We start from the raw sequence: 15992 nt of genomic DNA on the forward strand, positions 1-15992 counted from the left end.
GAAATCAGACTTGCTGTAAGATAGCAAGGGGCTGATCAGGGACCAACAACAAGGTTGGCAGAAGTCTTCAGGTGATGGAGCTGCTCTTGTCCTAGTAGGTGGGGCTACCTGCCCTTCTCTCCTTATTATTATTATTTATTGAATTTATATACCACCCTATACACGGGGGTCTCAGGGTGGTTCACAGAATAAAATCAAGATATAAAACCACAAAATACCTAATACAAATAAAAAACAACAACCCAATAGCGCCCCCCCCCAAACCACATTTTAAAAGGCAATAGGATATACCGTATTTTTCGCACCATAGGACGCACTTTTTCCCTCCTAAAAAGCAAGGGAAAATGTGTGTGCGTCCTATGGAGCGAATGCAGGGGGAGGCAGGCGGGAAAAGCCCCCAAAAGCCGCACACAAGCTCCGTGCGCTCTTGCGGCCTTTTCCACAGGAGGGAGAAGGGACTGACTGGCCGCATCAGTCCCTTCCCCCACCTCCCAGAAAAGCCAGGAGAAGCCACAATCTCTTTAAAGGAGTTGGCGGCTTCTGCGGGCTTTTGCGAGAGGTGAGGGAATCCCCCCACCTCCCAGGAAAGCCAGAAGAAGCCGTGCAGCCCTTTTAAAGTGTGTGCGGCTTCTGCCGGTTTTGCGGGAGGTGGGGGAATTCCCCCACCTCCCAGAAAAGCCAGGAGAAGCTGCGATCTCTTTAAAGGAGTTGCGCGGCTCCTGCGGGCTTTTGCGAGAGGTGAGGGAATCCCCCCACCTCCCAGGTAAGCCAGAAGAAGCCGTGCAGCCCTTTTAAAGTGCACACGGCTTCTGCTGGTTTTGCGGGAGGTGGGGGAATCGCCCCACCAGCCAGGAAAGCCCTGTGCAGTGTCTCCCGGCAAGGAGAGGCTGCATGGGGCTAAAGGAGAAGCCAAAACAGCGAGCGGGATCCATCCCGCCCCCTGCCTTGGCTTGCTCCATAGCTGCAAGCAACCCCTCTGGCAAGGAGAGGCTGCACGGGGCTATGGATTCTTTAGCCCCACGCAGCCTCTCCCGGGAGGGGGAGGCTGCACGGGGCTAAAGGGGATGCCAAAACAGCGAGCGGGATCCATCCCACCCCCTGCCTTGGCTTGCTCCATAGCTGCGCGCAACCCCTCTGGCAAGGAGAGGCTGCACGGGGCTATGGATTCTTTAGCCCCACGCAGCCTCTCCTGGGAGGGGGAGGCTGCGTGGGGCTAAAGGAGAAGCCAAAACAGTGAGCGGGATCCATCCCGCCCCCTGCCTTAGCTTGCTCCATAGGTGCGCGCAACCCCTCCGGCAAGGAGAGGCTGCACGGGGCTATGGATTCTTTAGCCCCACGCAGCCTCTCCCGGGAGGGGGAGGCTGCACGGGGCTAAAGGAGAAGCCAAAACAGCGAGCGGGATCCATCCCGCCCCCTGCCTTGGCTTGCTCCATAGCTGTGCGCAACCCCTCCGGCAGGGAGAGGTTGTGCGCAGCCTGTACGCTGCTCTTTGGGGCTGGGGGGGGGGAGAAAGATTTTTTTCTTGATTCCCCCCCCTAAAAACTGGGTGCGCCCGATGGTCCAGTGCGCCCTATGGTGCGAAAAATACGGTAAATCAGATCAACCAAAAGCCTGGTTAAAAAGGAATGTTTTTGCCTGGCACCTAAAGGTGTATGATGAAGGCACCAGGCAAACTTCCCTGGGAACAGCATTCCACAGACGGGGAGCCACTGCAGAGAAGGCCCATTCTCGTGTTGCCACCCTCCAGACCTCTCAAGGAAGAGGCACACAGAGGAGGGTCTCAGAGGATGATCTCAGGGTCCGGGTAGGTTCATATGGAAAGAGGTGGTACTTGAGGTATTGCGGTCCTGAGCAATTTAAGACTTTATAGGTCAAAACCAGCACTTTGAATTGGGCCCGGAAACTGATTGGTAGCCAGTGCAGTCGGACCAGGATCGGTGTAATATGCTCAAACAGTCTTACTCTGGTGAGCAACCTGGCCACTGAATTCTGCACCAGCAGAAGTTTCAAACCCTCTTCAGAGGCAGCCCTATGTACAACATATTGCAGTAACAATTGAGGTTACCAGAGCATGGACAACAGTAGTTAGGCTATCTCTGTCCAGATAGGGGCGTAGTTGGGCCACCAGCTGAAGTTGATGGGAAGGCACTCTGGGCCACTGAGGCCGCCTGAGCCTCAAGCAACAGCAAAGGATCCAGGAGTACCCCCAAGCTACGAACCTGCTCCTTCAGGGGAAGTGTAACCCCAACAAGAGCAGGTGGTCTCTCACCCATCTGGTCCAGGGAACCACCCACTAACAGTGCCTCAGTCTTATCTGGATTGAACTTCAGTCTGTTGGCTCTTATCCATTACCGAGGCAAGTTACTGGTCCATCACTTCCACTGCCTCACTTGCAGATATAAAGGAGAAGTAGAGCTGAGTGTCATCAGCATACTGTTGACAATGAACTCCAAACCTCCGGATAAACCCACCCAGTGGTTTCATGTAGATGTTAAACATCGTGGGGGATAGGACTGAGCCCTGCGGAACCTCACATTGAAGGTCTTGCCCATTTCTTCCAAGAATTAGGAACCTTTGTGCTCTGATCCTGAAACACTTACGTCTCATCTGTGAAGGCAATCCCGAAGTATTCCTTCTCTTTCAGGTTGAAATGAGATGCCACCAGGTCTAGCAGCTCCTTGGCCAAAAGCTTTGGCTGCAAAGAAAAGAAGAAGAAAAACACATGCTCAGCTAGAATGCATTAGGTTGGAAAGATACAAACAAAGGAAAGATACAGAAGATGCAAACAGGAGGAAGGTTGTTGTGTCTCTTGAAAGAGTCCAGTGATGACTTCAAAAGCCACGTGCACAGTGACAACATGCAGCTAGAGCTCCTGACGAAGGCCAGCTGAGCCAGGCTCCATACAAATTCAGATATTGCAGCATTGTGCTCTGCACCTGGCAACGCCTGGTAGCTACAGCTCTGCTGCAATCCACATCCTTCTGTCAATAGCCAATTATGTTGCCCAGGCAGAAGGACTGGCACCAGCATTTAAGCTTGCATATACACACAACTCCCTAAGTGGAGTGTATGTGCTTGGACTACAGGCTCTCCTCTTGATCAGCTGCATGAATGCCGTCCGATAATCCTTTGTCAGCTGAGCTCAGTGGTAGAAGCAGTCACTGTAGCCTCACACAATTGATCGCATTGTGCAAAGGAGATCCTTATCAAGCCACATCTCACAGTTCACCAGTTTTCTTTTCTCCTATAGCTTTCACCAGGCTGGAATGAGGTGGGATAAACTGGGCTGGCTCAAGACATTTTGCTGCCTGAGGCGGAGGACAGGATGGCAGCCTCCCCCAAGATACATACAGAAACCAATTGGATTGGTGGTTGAATCTTACTCCAGTACTGGTGAAAGGAGAGAATCTTCCACTGAACTCGAGGGCAGCAGTCTAGCTGCCTACTGGATGGGTCACAGGGTCTCACAGCTCTGTCCATTCCCTACACCTCAGCATCTGCCGCCTGAGGCTGCTGCTTTACTCTGCCTCATTGTAGGGCTGGTCCTGAGCACAAGAGAGGTCAACATCAGCAACATCTGGAGGGCCACAGGTTCCCCACCCTGATTTATAGCATACATGGCAAGTTGCAGAAACAGAACCAATAGAGGTAGCAGGAATTGTAGGTCTTCTGTCCTCGTCAAAGGCAGAATTCTGTATTCCAAACATTTGCCCACTCTTCTGTAAAACTTAGTTGAAGTGAGCAAAGTCTATAGCACTGTAGAACAAAGTACAGTGGTGCCTCGCAAGACGAAATTAATTCGTTCCGCAAGTCTCTTCGTCTTGCGAGTTTTTCGTCTTGCGATGCACGGTTTCCCATAGGAATGCATTGAAAATCAATTAATGCGTTCCTATGGAAACCGCCTTCAGACCAGGTCCGGGGACAGTCTGTCCCCCGACCTCTTCTGAAGGCTGGGGGGGGGGGGACAAGGGCTTTTCTTCCCACCCCCAGCATTTTAAAAAACCCCGGGACAGCGGAGGACTTCTCCGCTGTCCAGGGCGATTTAAAAGCCCCTGGGAAGGCAGGCAGGGGGGACAAAGACTTTTGCCCCCCGCCAGCCTTCAGAAGAGGTCCTGGACCTCTTCTGAAGGCGGGCGAGGGGCGAAAGTCTTTGCTCCCCACTGCCTGCCTTCCCGGGAGAGCGGAGAAAGGCAGCACGTTTCTCCGCTGTCCTGGACGGCTTTTGAAGGCAGGCGGGGGGGAGCAAAGATTTTCGCCCCCCACCCGCCTTCAGAAGAGGTCCTGGACCTCTTCTGAAGGCGGGCGGGGGGCGAAAGTCTTTGCTCCCCCCTGCCTGCCTTCCCGGGAGAGCGGAGAAAGGCAGCGCGTTTCTCCGCTGTCCCGGACGGCTTTTGAAGGCAGGCGGGGGGGAGCAAAGATTTTCGCCCCCCGCCCGCCTTCAGAAGAGGTCCAGGACCTCTTCTGAAGGCGGGCGGGGGGCGAAAGTCTTTGCTCCCCCCCTGCCTTCAAAAGCTGTCCTGGACAGGCTTCGCGGACCTCTCCGCACGCCGCCCGGCTTCGGAGCATCGTTCCGAAGCCGGGCGGCGGGAGGAGGTGTTCCCGCCCTGCCGCCAGGCTTCGGAGCATCGTTCCGAAGCCGGGCGGCGGGAGGAGGTGTTCCTGCCCCGCCGCCAGGCTTCGGAGGAGGTCCGAGGACAGTGGGGAAGACGCGCTGCGCTTCCCCGCTGTCCCGGAGATTTCCCTATGGGCTGTCGTCTTGCGAAGCAAGCCCATAGGGAAATCCGTTTTGCGAAGCGCCTCCAAAACGGAAAACCCTTTCGTCTAGCGGGTTTTCCATCTTGCGAGGCGTTCGTCTTGCGGGGCACCACTGTATATAGGTGAATGTTATATTTAATATAGTATTACACATTCTGGGGCACAGCCAGTTGACACAGAGTCCTAGCAAGGCCTATAGGGTCCCGCAAATAATAATTAGCACTTAGATAGTGCCTTACTGTGGAGAACAGTAAAGAACCACTCACTAGGTCAGTGAATAAGAAATGACTCCAGATGACTGGACAGGGCAAGCTTGGCAAAAGCCTCCTTCTTCCCACTTATATAACTTATGTAGGTCTGGGCAGCTTAGAGCAGTGTTTCCCAACCTTGGGCCTCCAGCTGTTTTTGGACTACAACTCCCATCATCCCTAGCTAGCAAGACCAGTGGTCAGGGATGATGGGAATTGTAGTTCAAAAACAGCTGGAGGCCCAAGGTTGGGAAACACTGGCTTAGAGAACATAACACTTGTGTGTAGATTGATGTGCAAGGCTGCTTCAGAGTGTGAAGCACTTCCTGATTTGCAGTTCAATATGCAATCTTACACATGCTCAATCCAGGAATAAATCTCACTGAACTCAGCAGGACTTGGTTCCAAATAAACATACCAAGAATCAAACTGGTGTCCAGTCACTATACCACAGAGGCTCAGCTAATCTCCATTGTCACTTAACTTTAGCATACTATGCTTTAGAAGGTTCAAAGCACCCCCCCTTACAACAACTCTGTAAGGTATATTAGAACAGGTGGTAGTGGTGAGGGTGGGATTTTAGACTCAAAAAAAATGGCTTGTCTCAGGCCACTTTCTGAATTCATGGCAGGGAGGAGGGACTTCCTAGCTCACAGCTCAGTCTCTTAAGCACTGCACTACAATAGCATAAGATACTCCACAGGATTTAGCCCCTAAGAAATAGCAAACCCAATAAATGCAAAGTGCTGCTTGTTGTTTCTGTGGCAAGGATACTCCAATCACTAAATAAGCAGAGATACTATAGATCCCAGTGCGATAGGGTTCTCCCACCTCCCCGCCTTTTGTTTCCCCTGTTTTCTACCATCTGCAGTTTTGTAACAAAACACTCTTGGCTACAACTAAATTTCCTTCCTGGCTCATAGTTGAGCAGGGGTTGGGTGGTGGAGGGCTCAAAGAGCTATGCTCCTAGAACTACTGCAAATGCACATCTCTTTTCAAGCATTCTGGATCAGATAAGAAAGGATAGCCCTTTCCTTGGGAGATGAAAGGCAGGGAGGGGAAACAATAGATGAGACAGAGCCTGCACTGGCTGCAAGCCAGGTTAGTTACTGGCTCAGAATCCCAGAGGGGACTTAAGATTGTGAAGTTAAGCCACGCTAGTCCTCTCCAAGATTACTTTCTGTCCTAAGCTTTGCTTGCAGCTGCGCAAACTTATTGTCCTTTTCAGTGTTCCTGGCTCAAAACCTTAGATGCTTCTCTGAGTCGGGTTGATCAGTTTCAAAGAGTTTGTAAAGCTGTTTATAGACTGCTATTTCTTTGCAAGAAGAAGTGTGGCTTCTCCCTTTCTATTACCGTGGGTCTCCTCTCTCTGTCTCTGTCTCGTCACCCTAGTATCCCTGACTTTATTTAGCAATGTTACTGAGCAGCCTTATATTAATATAACAAGCTAGTAGGTAAGTAAGTAAGTAAGTAAGTAAGTAAGTAAGTAGATAAAAGCCTTACACAAAAGTTCTCTTTGGAATAGTCTGCTAATTCCAAATGCTAGCTACTCCAAAGACAAAATTTTTGCACACATGGGCACTTTCATATACAAAACATAGTGTATTTTTAAAAAGGCATTTGCCGTGGGGGGGGGAGGGGAGGAAGTATGTTGTTGGTAACATACTATCAACACGTGCTGATGACAGTCACACAGTCACACTGACTTGTATCCAGTGCTGATGATGCTTCTCAGGGCTTTTCCCGCTATGCTACAAAAATCCGCAGAATTCTAGTAGGTTGGCTCAGATGAGTCCATGGCAGGACACAGAAGTGAAAGCACATCCCGCAGGGAATGGCAGGGCTATTGTACTGCCATAAACAGCCTTTCAAGGTGCCTCAAATTTGGCACGGCATTGCTACACATGTCCCCTATTTTTCACAATTCTGTGATGATCTGTGCACAACGTTTAGGATGGATGGACCCATTAAAGTTTGGTCCATCCCAGTTTTACATGGTCCCATTTCTGTGTTAATTTGAAAGGGAAAAACCACATAGCAATACAGAAGGTCCCCCCCCCCAAACCCCTAGAACTTAAAAAGTGGTTTGAGGGCTGCAGAGCTGCATCTGTCCTGTAACAATTCTTTTCTGGATCTTTAAAAGCTGTAGAACCAAGCATTCAGCCTGGAGTAGGTAGCACACAAGACTCCTTTGCTTTGAATAAGTGGAACAAGTATTTCAAGGAGTGATGGAATTGGATGACATTGTGTTGCTCTCGGAGGCAAAGTACAGGGGGGAAACTGGCTGCCTCCAGTTTTTGCATGGGGGCAGCCATACTTTTTTATACAATTCCCTCTGAGAGTGGCAGAACATAATCAAGTTCCATCACTCCTAGGAAGGATTTGGTCTACTTTATTTAAAGTGCCTGCAACAAGGGGCTCCATGTGCTAGCCATCCCAAACTGTGAGCAGCTAACAGAGGGAGCACTGAAGCCCTCAGATTCCTTGCAAAGGGATCTGCCGGGCTGATGATTCTGAAGTGGACACAATGGAATCAGGTGAGTCTGCTTTGGAATCAGTCCTGCAGATTCCTCCTCCATCCCTGCACAACATGCAATCTCTCCCTTCATGACAAAGGTGTATGGCTTGCAAAGTTGCTGTTTCATTCCAACCACCAGTTAGTTAGTTAGTTAGTTGTGTGCATGGTGTGATCCAGTTCAGGCAAAGGGGGAAGAAGCAGTCAGGCATGCACCGAATCCTATTGCATCTAGCACAGCTGTGGCTTCATTTTCAACTGACCATTGCTGTTATTACTGGAAAATCCACAGAGTTATTAACCTACAAGAATTCTCAATAGCCCACCCATATCTACGATCTGAAACACAAAAGAGAAATAGAAGAGCTTTCCTGTTTAGGCAAGCTGCTGCTTACAAGCCTGTCCATCTATATGCATCATGCATACATATTGTGCTTAGTGTACTAGACACATTGCAATTAGGATTTACTTTTTAAAAGATGACTGTCATATGATCTAACAAACAAAACACAGAATGGATAAGGAGTATGAAAGGAAACAAATGAACAAACCAGAACAAATGTTTTATATGCATCATATCAAGACTCATCTGGCTGGGACAACTCAATCAGATGGCTGGAATGATGATGATGATTGCTAGAAACAAATACTGTAGGCAGGAGGGACAAGGCTAAGGGGAAGAAGTAGGGTTAAAATGTCATTTGTCTGTTTACACAACCAAATAAAACCCAGTAGTGTTCAATTATGGTGTTGTTTGGTCACAAACCTGTGTATATATGCACATACACCAATTAGTTTCCGGGCCCAATTCAAAGTGCTGGTTTTGACCTAAAAAAGTGTTAAATGGCCCAGGATAGCAATACCTCAAGGACCGCCTCTTCCCATATGAACCCACCTGGACCCTGAGATCATCTTCTGAGGCCCTTCTTTGTGTGCCTCCTCCGCAAGAGGTCAGGAGGGTGGCAACACGAGAACGGGCCTTCTCTGCAGTGGCTCCCCAACTGCGGAATGCTCTTCCCAGGTAAGTTCACCTGGCACCTTCATTATACACCTTTAGGCACCAGGCAAAAATGTTCCTTTTCAACCAGGCCTTTGCTTGACTTGATTTACATCATATACCCTTTTTAAAGAATGCTGGCTCTTTCAGGGGTTTTTTATTGGGTTGTTGGTTTTGTTTTGATTTTTTTGTATTTTATATTTTATATGAACCTGGGACCTTCGGGTATAGGGCAGTATAGAAAACAAACAAACAACAGTGAGCTCAGGTGTACCTGGATCAGCCAGAGAATCAGCTCCATCCTTGTGGAGAGAAAAACCAAGAATAGTAAGGCTGCATTCTCCTCTCTGGAGAGACCTGAGCCTTGAAAGTTGTAGCCAAGATAAGCTGATTGGTTTTCACTCACGAGACAAAAGTGATGAGCAATGACCTCCTTTCATGCAAGCCACACAAATGGCTCATTAGAAACATCAGCAGCATCTTGCAGAATCTGTTCAGTTTGTAATTAAATTTCCCCACTTTTTGTTTTCCAGAGGCTTGTTTGCTTTTCATTAAACAAAATGCTTTGCATCATTGAGTGTTTGCTGCCACCACAGAGACTGACTTCAAGAGGGAGCTACAGTGATAGAGGTTTGGGGAAGGGGAGGAAGAGTAAGCTAACCTTGCTTTCCATTCTCATTTGAATGCTATAGGGTGGCAGGGTCATGAAGGAGGGCAGGAGAAATTGTCCTGTCCCACATATCTAGTGCCTTATTTGTCAGGGAGTCTGATACTCAACCGGCTGCTATTTCCATGGTCAGTCAACTAGGGCTAGCACCATAGAGATGCAGGAGTAAAGCAAAGGCACTACCTGCACCCTGGAGAATCATGACCATAGGTAGCTTTCAGTTCAGCACCAGAAGTTCAGCCTCTGTGTTAGTCTAGTCTTTTTCTGAACTCTGAGAGTCAAGCAACCAGCAAACTGTTTTGCACTTGCCCCGCAAACCAGTATTTGGAAATTATTTCCTGTGGAAATCACAATACATTTAAAGAGCTTAATTTAAAACAATAATGCATTCAGTGTATTAGATAAACACGTCAACTAGGAAATTGATACTTTCACCATCAAATCAACTAATAACAAAAAAGTATACTCTTTGCAGGCATATACTGTTCGCTCTAACAGAAAACTCAGCTGGTTGAAAGCCTAACAGTTTAAAAGTGGAAAGGAACCACCTAAATATAAGGTTGTGGTTTCTACAAACTTGGAGAACTTCCTAGAAGTAAAGAAGTGTGCAAGTTAAAATGAACTTTTTTAGAAAAGCTGGTGAAACTGCTAGACGATAACCGATGAGGTTACAGAATGCTGGTGGTAGTCTACAGAGAGGGGGGCAAGAGTGGTCTGAGGAACCAGAAGCCAGGCAACCTGCGAGGGTCTATGGGAGCTTCTAGACAACCTGCTTATTAAGCATTAAATCCTGATTTGTCTGTGGAGAGCTTAGATAACACCCAAGCAAATGCAGTTTCCCATCACTTATTAAAAAAACCCCCAACCAAATCTTTTTGGGGGGAGCAGCTTTATTGTGTAACTGCTCAAAATCAGCTATACTTACACAACTTGCTTTTATCTGTACAGCTGCTGACCATCTGATGCTAACATGCAATTGGACCTGGAAAAATGCAGAATGGGGGTGGAACGGGGGCAGGGCTGGGTGCAATGGGACTGGGCACACTGACACGCACTCTGCTGATGCATGGGGGCAGGAATGGAGCCCCTGTGCAAAATGGTGCTGCCTGTATGCAATGGCACCCTGCCTCAGAACAGCAGCAGTCTGGAAGCAATTCAGCCACAGAGAGCGGTGGGAGAATCTGCCTCTTTCCCTTTCTCTCAGTGTCTCGTTTTTTCAGTCTTAAGTTCATTTCTCCACATTTCCACATCAGCTGGGAATTCATCAGCACTTTAGTGTGACAAGTTCCTAACATACACATATTTGAACGGGATTTCCACCAATACACACATTTCTGCAAAGAAATTTCCGTTAATGCAATGTATTTTTTTATGTTATTTTCATGAATAGATGGATTTCTCTGCACATTTTGCCCCAGTACAGACATGTTTTGTACTTGTTACTTGACTGAAGGAAAATTTTCTGTATTGCAAAATTCATAGAAATGCAGATTTTGAAGGGGGTGGGGCTGGGGGGCTGTGTTTTGGTTTGCATATTGTTTCAGAAGTTGTAAAGTAGGTGGGTTTGCCTTTATTGAGAACTGAATCAGATTTCCCCCACAGCCCCAGTCACAGAAAGTTCGGAGGAAAAAAGGGAAAATGGAGAGCAGGAGGGAAAGAGAGCACAGTTTACAGTTAAGTATCCCAGACAGGGAGGGAGAACACATTTCACAAGGTTTCAAAGCAGAACTCAAATTGTACCATACAGGAATGTTCCTGGTGGAAGGGGGGGAAAGCAATACTTTCTCCCCTTCGTACCACTCAGCTGTAAAGTGTTCAGAAATGGATCTGGTAGCAATATAAGGGACAATAGGAAAAAGATTGGGAGAAGAAAAATGTGTCATTTATTCCATCCTTACTCTTGAACTCCCTCCCCACCAAGTGAGAGGCCTGGATTACAAGGAGACACACTGCTGCTCTGCTGTAGCCCACTTACGGTGTGCAGCAAAATGCTGAAGCCAACACAGAGAGCTGCCCTATTCCAAATCAGACCATTGGTCCATCCAGCTCAGTGTGGTCTACATTTGACGGGCAACAACTATGCAGGATTTCAGACATTTCAGCCCTACCTGTGGGGCTCCTGCCAGGGATTGAACCTGGCACCTTCTGCATACAAAGCAGAAAGTCTCTCACTGAGGCACAGGCTTCGGTGAATGAGCTTACTAGCTCCCAACTTCTCATTACCTTACTTGACTTGGAGGGCAACATTCTGACATGGGGCAAGTGTCCATATCAGTTTCTAGGTGCAGAGGCTGGAGCCAGAGTCAATGATACCAGCAGAGCAGTGGGACTGGAGCAGTGGCTCTGAAGTTAACTCAGCAAAGACCCAGAGGAGACTGAAGGGCTTATATAGCCACTCCCTTTCCAACTAGTCCACTGCTGGGTGATGGCTTCCTCATCCTGAGTAGATCTTTCCTCTAAAGTAGACCCAAACTGGTAATGGAAGGGGCTTCCTGTCTGGTCCACCCCCCCTTGCTCCTGAGTCCTGGAGAAGGGATGACCAAGGCGGGGCTCTTCAGGCTGCCTTTGGATTGGAGTGGGTTTCTTCACATAGGAGTGGGATTCTGCTTGGCGCCCCATGCCTCCACCCCTGAAGAGTCCTCTCCAGGATCGGGACCAGCCACGATCCTCCCCATCTCACATGGAACCCTGCTTTTCCAGGGTTCTACTTTACCTGGGGTGCTGAACCAAGTAGGATCAGGCTACCCACACAGCCACTCTCCAGTTTGCAAAGGGCATGGGGTGGCTGTGGAGCTTGCAAGAATGTTCCTGCACAAACACTCCTCAAGTTTCACCACCTCCCTGAATGCCTGAAGGGGGCTTGTGCACTACTTCCCACTACAGGCAACAGCATTCCACCAGACATTTCAGACTGGCTGCCATTTGTCTTTCGACTCCAGGGTGCTTTGGTGGATGCATGGACTGCTGGAATCTAATTCACTGTGGGAGGCATTTTGCTGTCAGTCATTCACCGTTCTTTTTGTGTCAGGTTTTGTTCTTCCAACGCAAAAGGAGCCTGTTTTTCTTTTAAATTGTATGGTATGTTTCAAAGAAAACAGAGGATGTAATCTATATATAATGCAATAAGTCAATCAGTACAAATGTTACAGCAATATGAAATGATGGTCCTCGCAGCTATCTTTGCATTAGGGTACAATGTAATAATAGTGTGTAAAAATCCACTCAGGCTGAAGATTTGAGCTGCAGGGCTTTGCACAAAGAGCATTTTCCATTATGGGATAGGTTTGCCCTTTAACAGACTGCAGGCTATTCAGGGAAGCTGCAATTGATTTGTGTGAAAAATTACTCATCAAAATGTAAGGGTGGAAAGGAAGACTATTCTCTGCTAATTGAAAAATAATTGAACTTTGTAACCGTTATGGTTAAATGAAGCAAACAGTCTTCACACAAAAGCTGGGCAATGCTTATTTCAGAAAGTCAGAGGTAGGCACAGAACTGCATGTCTGTAAATTGCACAGAAAAGTGAAGCTATTTCCTCCTAACATGTACCTTGGAGGACACAGGGGTGGGATTGACTTTAAAGTTCAGTACCAACGAGGGGCACTGGCTCCTGGGGGCCGAGACCTTTTGCCCCCCTGTATTTTGGGGGTAGGGGCTGCCCCTCGTGTCCCAAAAGTGCAGAGGTGAAGCACAGAGCCAAGGTGTGGTGTGGCCGCAGTGGCTGCTCCTCCTCCTCCTGCTGCCATGAAGGGGAAGGAGGGTCGAAGCAGCCTCTCACCAGTGGCAAGAGGAGGTGGAGGAGGAGCCGCCAGCCACTGAGCATCACAGCCACCAAATTCAGCTCTGCCCCAGCTCCTCTGACATCACATGACACCGGGCATCACATGCACAATTAACATTGGGACGTCACAGGTGTGACGTGGGCTCCCTCAGTAGCCCTTGGAAGCTGGCCTTTGTGGCACCAGCACTTTGAATTGCACTCAGAAATGTACTAGGAACATTTTGTTTGCTTGATTGATTTCTATACTGCCCTTTATCAAATGATCTCAAAGCAATTCACAAGAAAAAAAATACAATATAATATAAACACACAAGAATAAACTACACTATAAACACACAAATAAATAGTTAAAACAGAAGCAACCAAACAACAACCTCCTCTTCCACAAACAAAATTCAAAAGGCTGCAGAATATTAATCAGCCAAAGGCTTGGTTAAAGAGGAACAGTTTTGCCCTGTGCCTTAACATATATAATGAAGGCACCAGGTGATTTTCTCAGGGGAGAGCATTCCACAAATGGGGAGCCACTACAGAAAAGGCCCATTTTTGTGCTGCCATCCTACGGATCTCACATGGAGGAGGCACACGAAGAAGGGCCTCTGATGATGAACACAGATTTCAAATCAGTTTACATGGGGAGAGGCAGTCCTTGAGGTATTGCAGTCCTGAGAATTTAAGACTTTATAGGTCAAAATCAGCATTTTGAATTGGGCCCAGAAACGAATTGGTAGTCAGTGCAGCTGGGCCAGGATCAGTGTAATGTGCTCAAATCGTCTTGTCCCAGTGAGCAACCTGGCTGCTGAATTCTGCACCAACTGTCTTCAGAGGCAGCCCTATGTATAATGTGTTGCAGTATTTCAGCCTAGAAGTTACCAGAGCATAGACAACAGAAGTTAGGATACTCCTATCCAGATAGGGGTGCAGCTGGGCCACAAGTCAAAGCTGATGGAAGCCAATTGAGCCGCAAGCGATAGCAAAGGACACAGGAATACCCACAAGCTACGTACCTGCTCCTTCAGAGGGAATGTAACCCTATCAAGAGCAGGTCATCTCCCAGCCATCCGGTCTAGGGAACCACCCACTAGCAGTGCCTCAGTCTTATCTGGATTGAGCTTCAGTTTGTTGGCTCTCATCCAGTCCATTGGACATTGGTCCAGCACATCCACTGAAACACCTGCAAATCTAAAGGAGAAGCAGAGTTGTGTATCGTCAACGTATTGCTGACGGCATACTCCAAAACTCTGGATGACCCCACTCAGCCGTTTCATGTAGAAGTTAAATAGCATAAGGGATAAAATTGAGGAACTCCACATTAAAGGCTCCACAGGGCTGGAAAGCATTCGCCAAGCATCACCCTCTGGGAGGGACCATCCATGTAGGACTGGAATCACCGCAAAGCAGTGCCACCCCCGACTCAGACTGCTACTCCAGAAGGATACCATGGTCAATGGTATTGAAAGCCACTGAGAGGTTGAGGAGAATTTACAGGGACATATTTCTCTCTCCTGACAGAGGTCCTCATGCAGAGCAGCCAAAGCAGTTTTTGTGCCAAAACCAGGCCTAAACCCTGATTGAAACAGATCTAGAAAATCAGTTTCTTCCTACAACACCTGGATCGGGTCTCAACCACCTGCTAAAGAACCTCACCCAAGAAGGGGAGACCAGCAACTGGCTGGTAGTTACTTAGGTTTTCTGAATCCAGGGAGGGTTTCTTAAGGAGTGGCTTTAGCACTGCCTCCTACAAGCTGCCAATAGGTCCTGTTCTGAAGGTTTACACATCTTGCCATTAGTCATTTGTTCATCCTACCATTTTCAAACTTCGCTCTCCAAACTGCAAGAAGTCTTAAAAGTGGGTTTGTTGTGCTAGGGAGAAAAAGGCCTTTAAACCACTTTAACAGCACAAACCTAAAGTTCTGGTATGTGTTCGAATCCATCCCACAAAACAGTAGAAGTGTGGAGGCCACATTGTATAATACGCCATTTGCATGGGTGGAACGAAACAGGAGGAAGAACAGTTGAGCTGGAACCGCTTCTTGTGGTTGGCACTTTTAGAAATGGTTTTGCTTTCTATTCACAAGCTTTAGCATCAGCAAATTAACCCTCTTGGTCAGAGCACCCCATTCCGCAGGGGAATGTGCAAATCCTAGGCCACTTGCCTTCCTGTCTGGCAGCGGGACCCAAAAGAAGAGGAGAAAGAAACAAATGGCTGTGAGATGCACACACCCACTTGGCACACAGCCTCACCGCAGCACAATGATGCTAACATGTGGGCAGAATTAGCATTTCTCAGAGCAGCACAGCATGCCGAAACACACACAGCACTTCTTTAGCTATGACGCTCTCTCCCCCCCTCCTCTTTGCTAATGCAGCTAAAACAAAAACACCACATGCTCCTGCCTCTAAGGTGACTACCGATGCAGCAGAAGTAGAAAGCTTTACTGTTCCTAGACTGTACCACTTCAGGCAGGGAAATCACATGTTAAAATGCCCTTTCACAGAGAAAAAGAATACTTCCTGAACATAGAAAACTAGCACATTAGAAAGAAGACTGTCTAAGAAATAACTCTTCCCTCTCACATGCTAACATTCTGCGTGGAGGATTTTTCCCCTAAGTGGCAATTTAAACATTCAACACCTGTTCCTCATTTGCAGAATGAATGGCCTCCTTCACAAAAAGATGGCACCACGTGATTCTGCTGCACTTGTAGATTAGCAAGCAGGGATTGAGTGGGCCCACAACTTCCGTCCACTTTACGTGCGCTATCAGGTCACAACAACCGTGTCCAAAATAAGGATGCATTAGAATCAAAACATCAAAAAATTGAGCTCCCCCCCCCCGCCTTTGGATATTTACACATGAGGTATTAAAGCATTCTTTGTATTGTCAGTAATGTGACTGTGAAACCTATACTGGTCAGAATCAGGTAACCTAATCCACCCATTTCCCCCAGTTTCCACATATGTATGCAATGCTCAAATGCTTTTTCATTTCTTTCTTCCCTACCTTTCTCTTGCATATTCCCCACAGG

At 47.9% G+C, this 15992-nt stretch overlaps 1 protein-coding gene across 13 annotated transcripts in view; it reads right to left on the minus strand.

Moving 5' to 3' along the window:
• The window catches only part of FRMD4A (FERM domain containing 4A), a 407020-nt gene that overhangs the window by 112636 nt on the left and 278392 nt on the right, over positions 1–15992 (minus strand). For all 13 annotated transcript variants that reach the window (XM_077935685.1, XM_028745665.2, XM_077935682.1 and 10 more), the window contains one exon: positions 2601–2695. In XM_077935685.1, the coding sequence (XP_077791811.1) occupies positions 2601–2695 (95 nt within the window). Of the gene's footprint in view, positions 1–2600; positions 2696–15992 lie in introns of those variants that run through there.

This window comes from Podarcis muralis, chromosome 10 (assembly GCF_964188315.1).
Source record: "Podarcis muralis chromosome 10, rPodMur119.hap1.1, whole genome shotgun sequence".
Lineage (NCBI taxonomy): Eukaryota > Metazoa > Chordata > Lepidosauria > Squamata > Lacertidae > Podarcis > Podarcis muralis.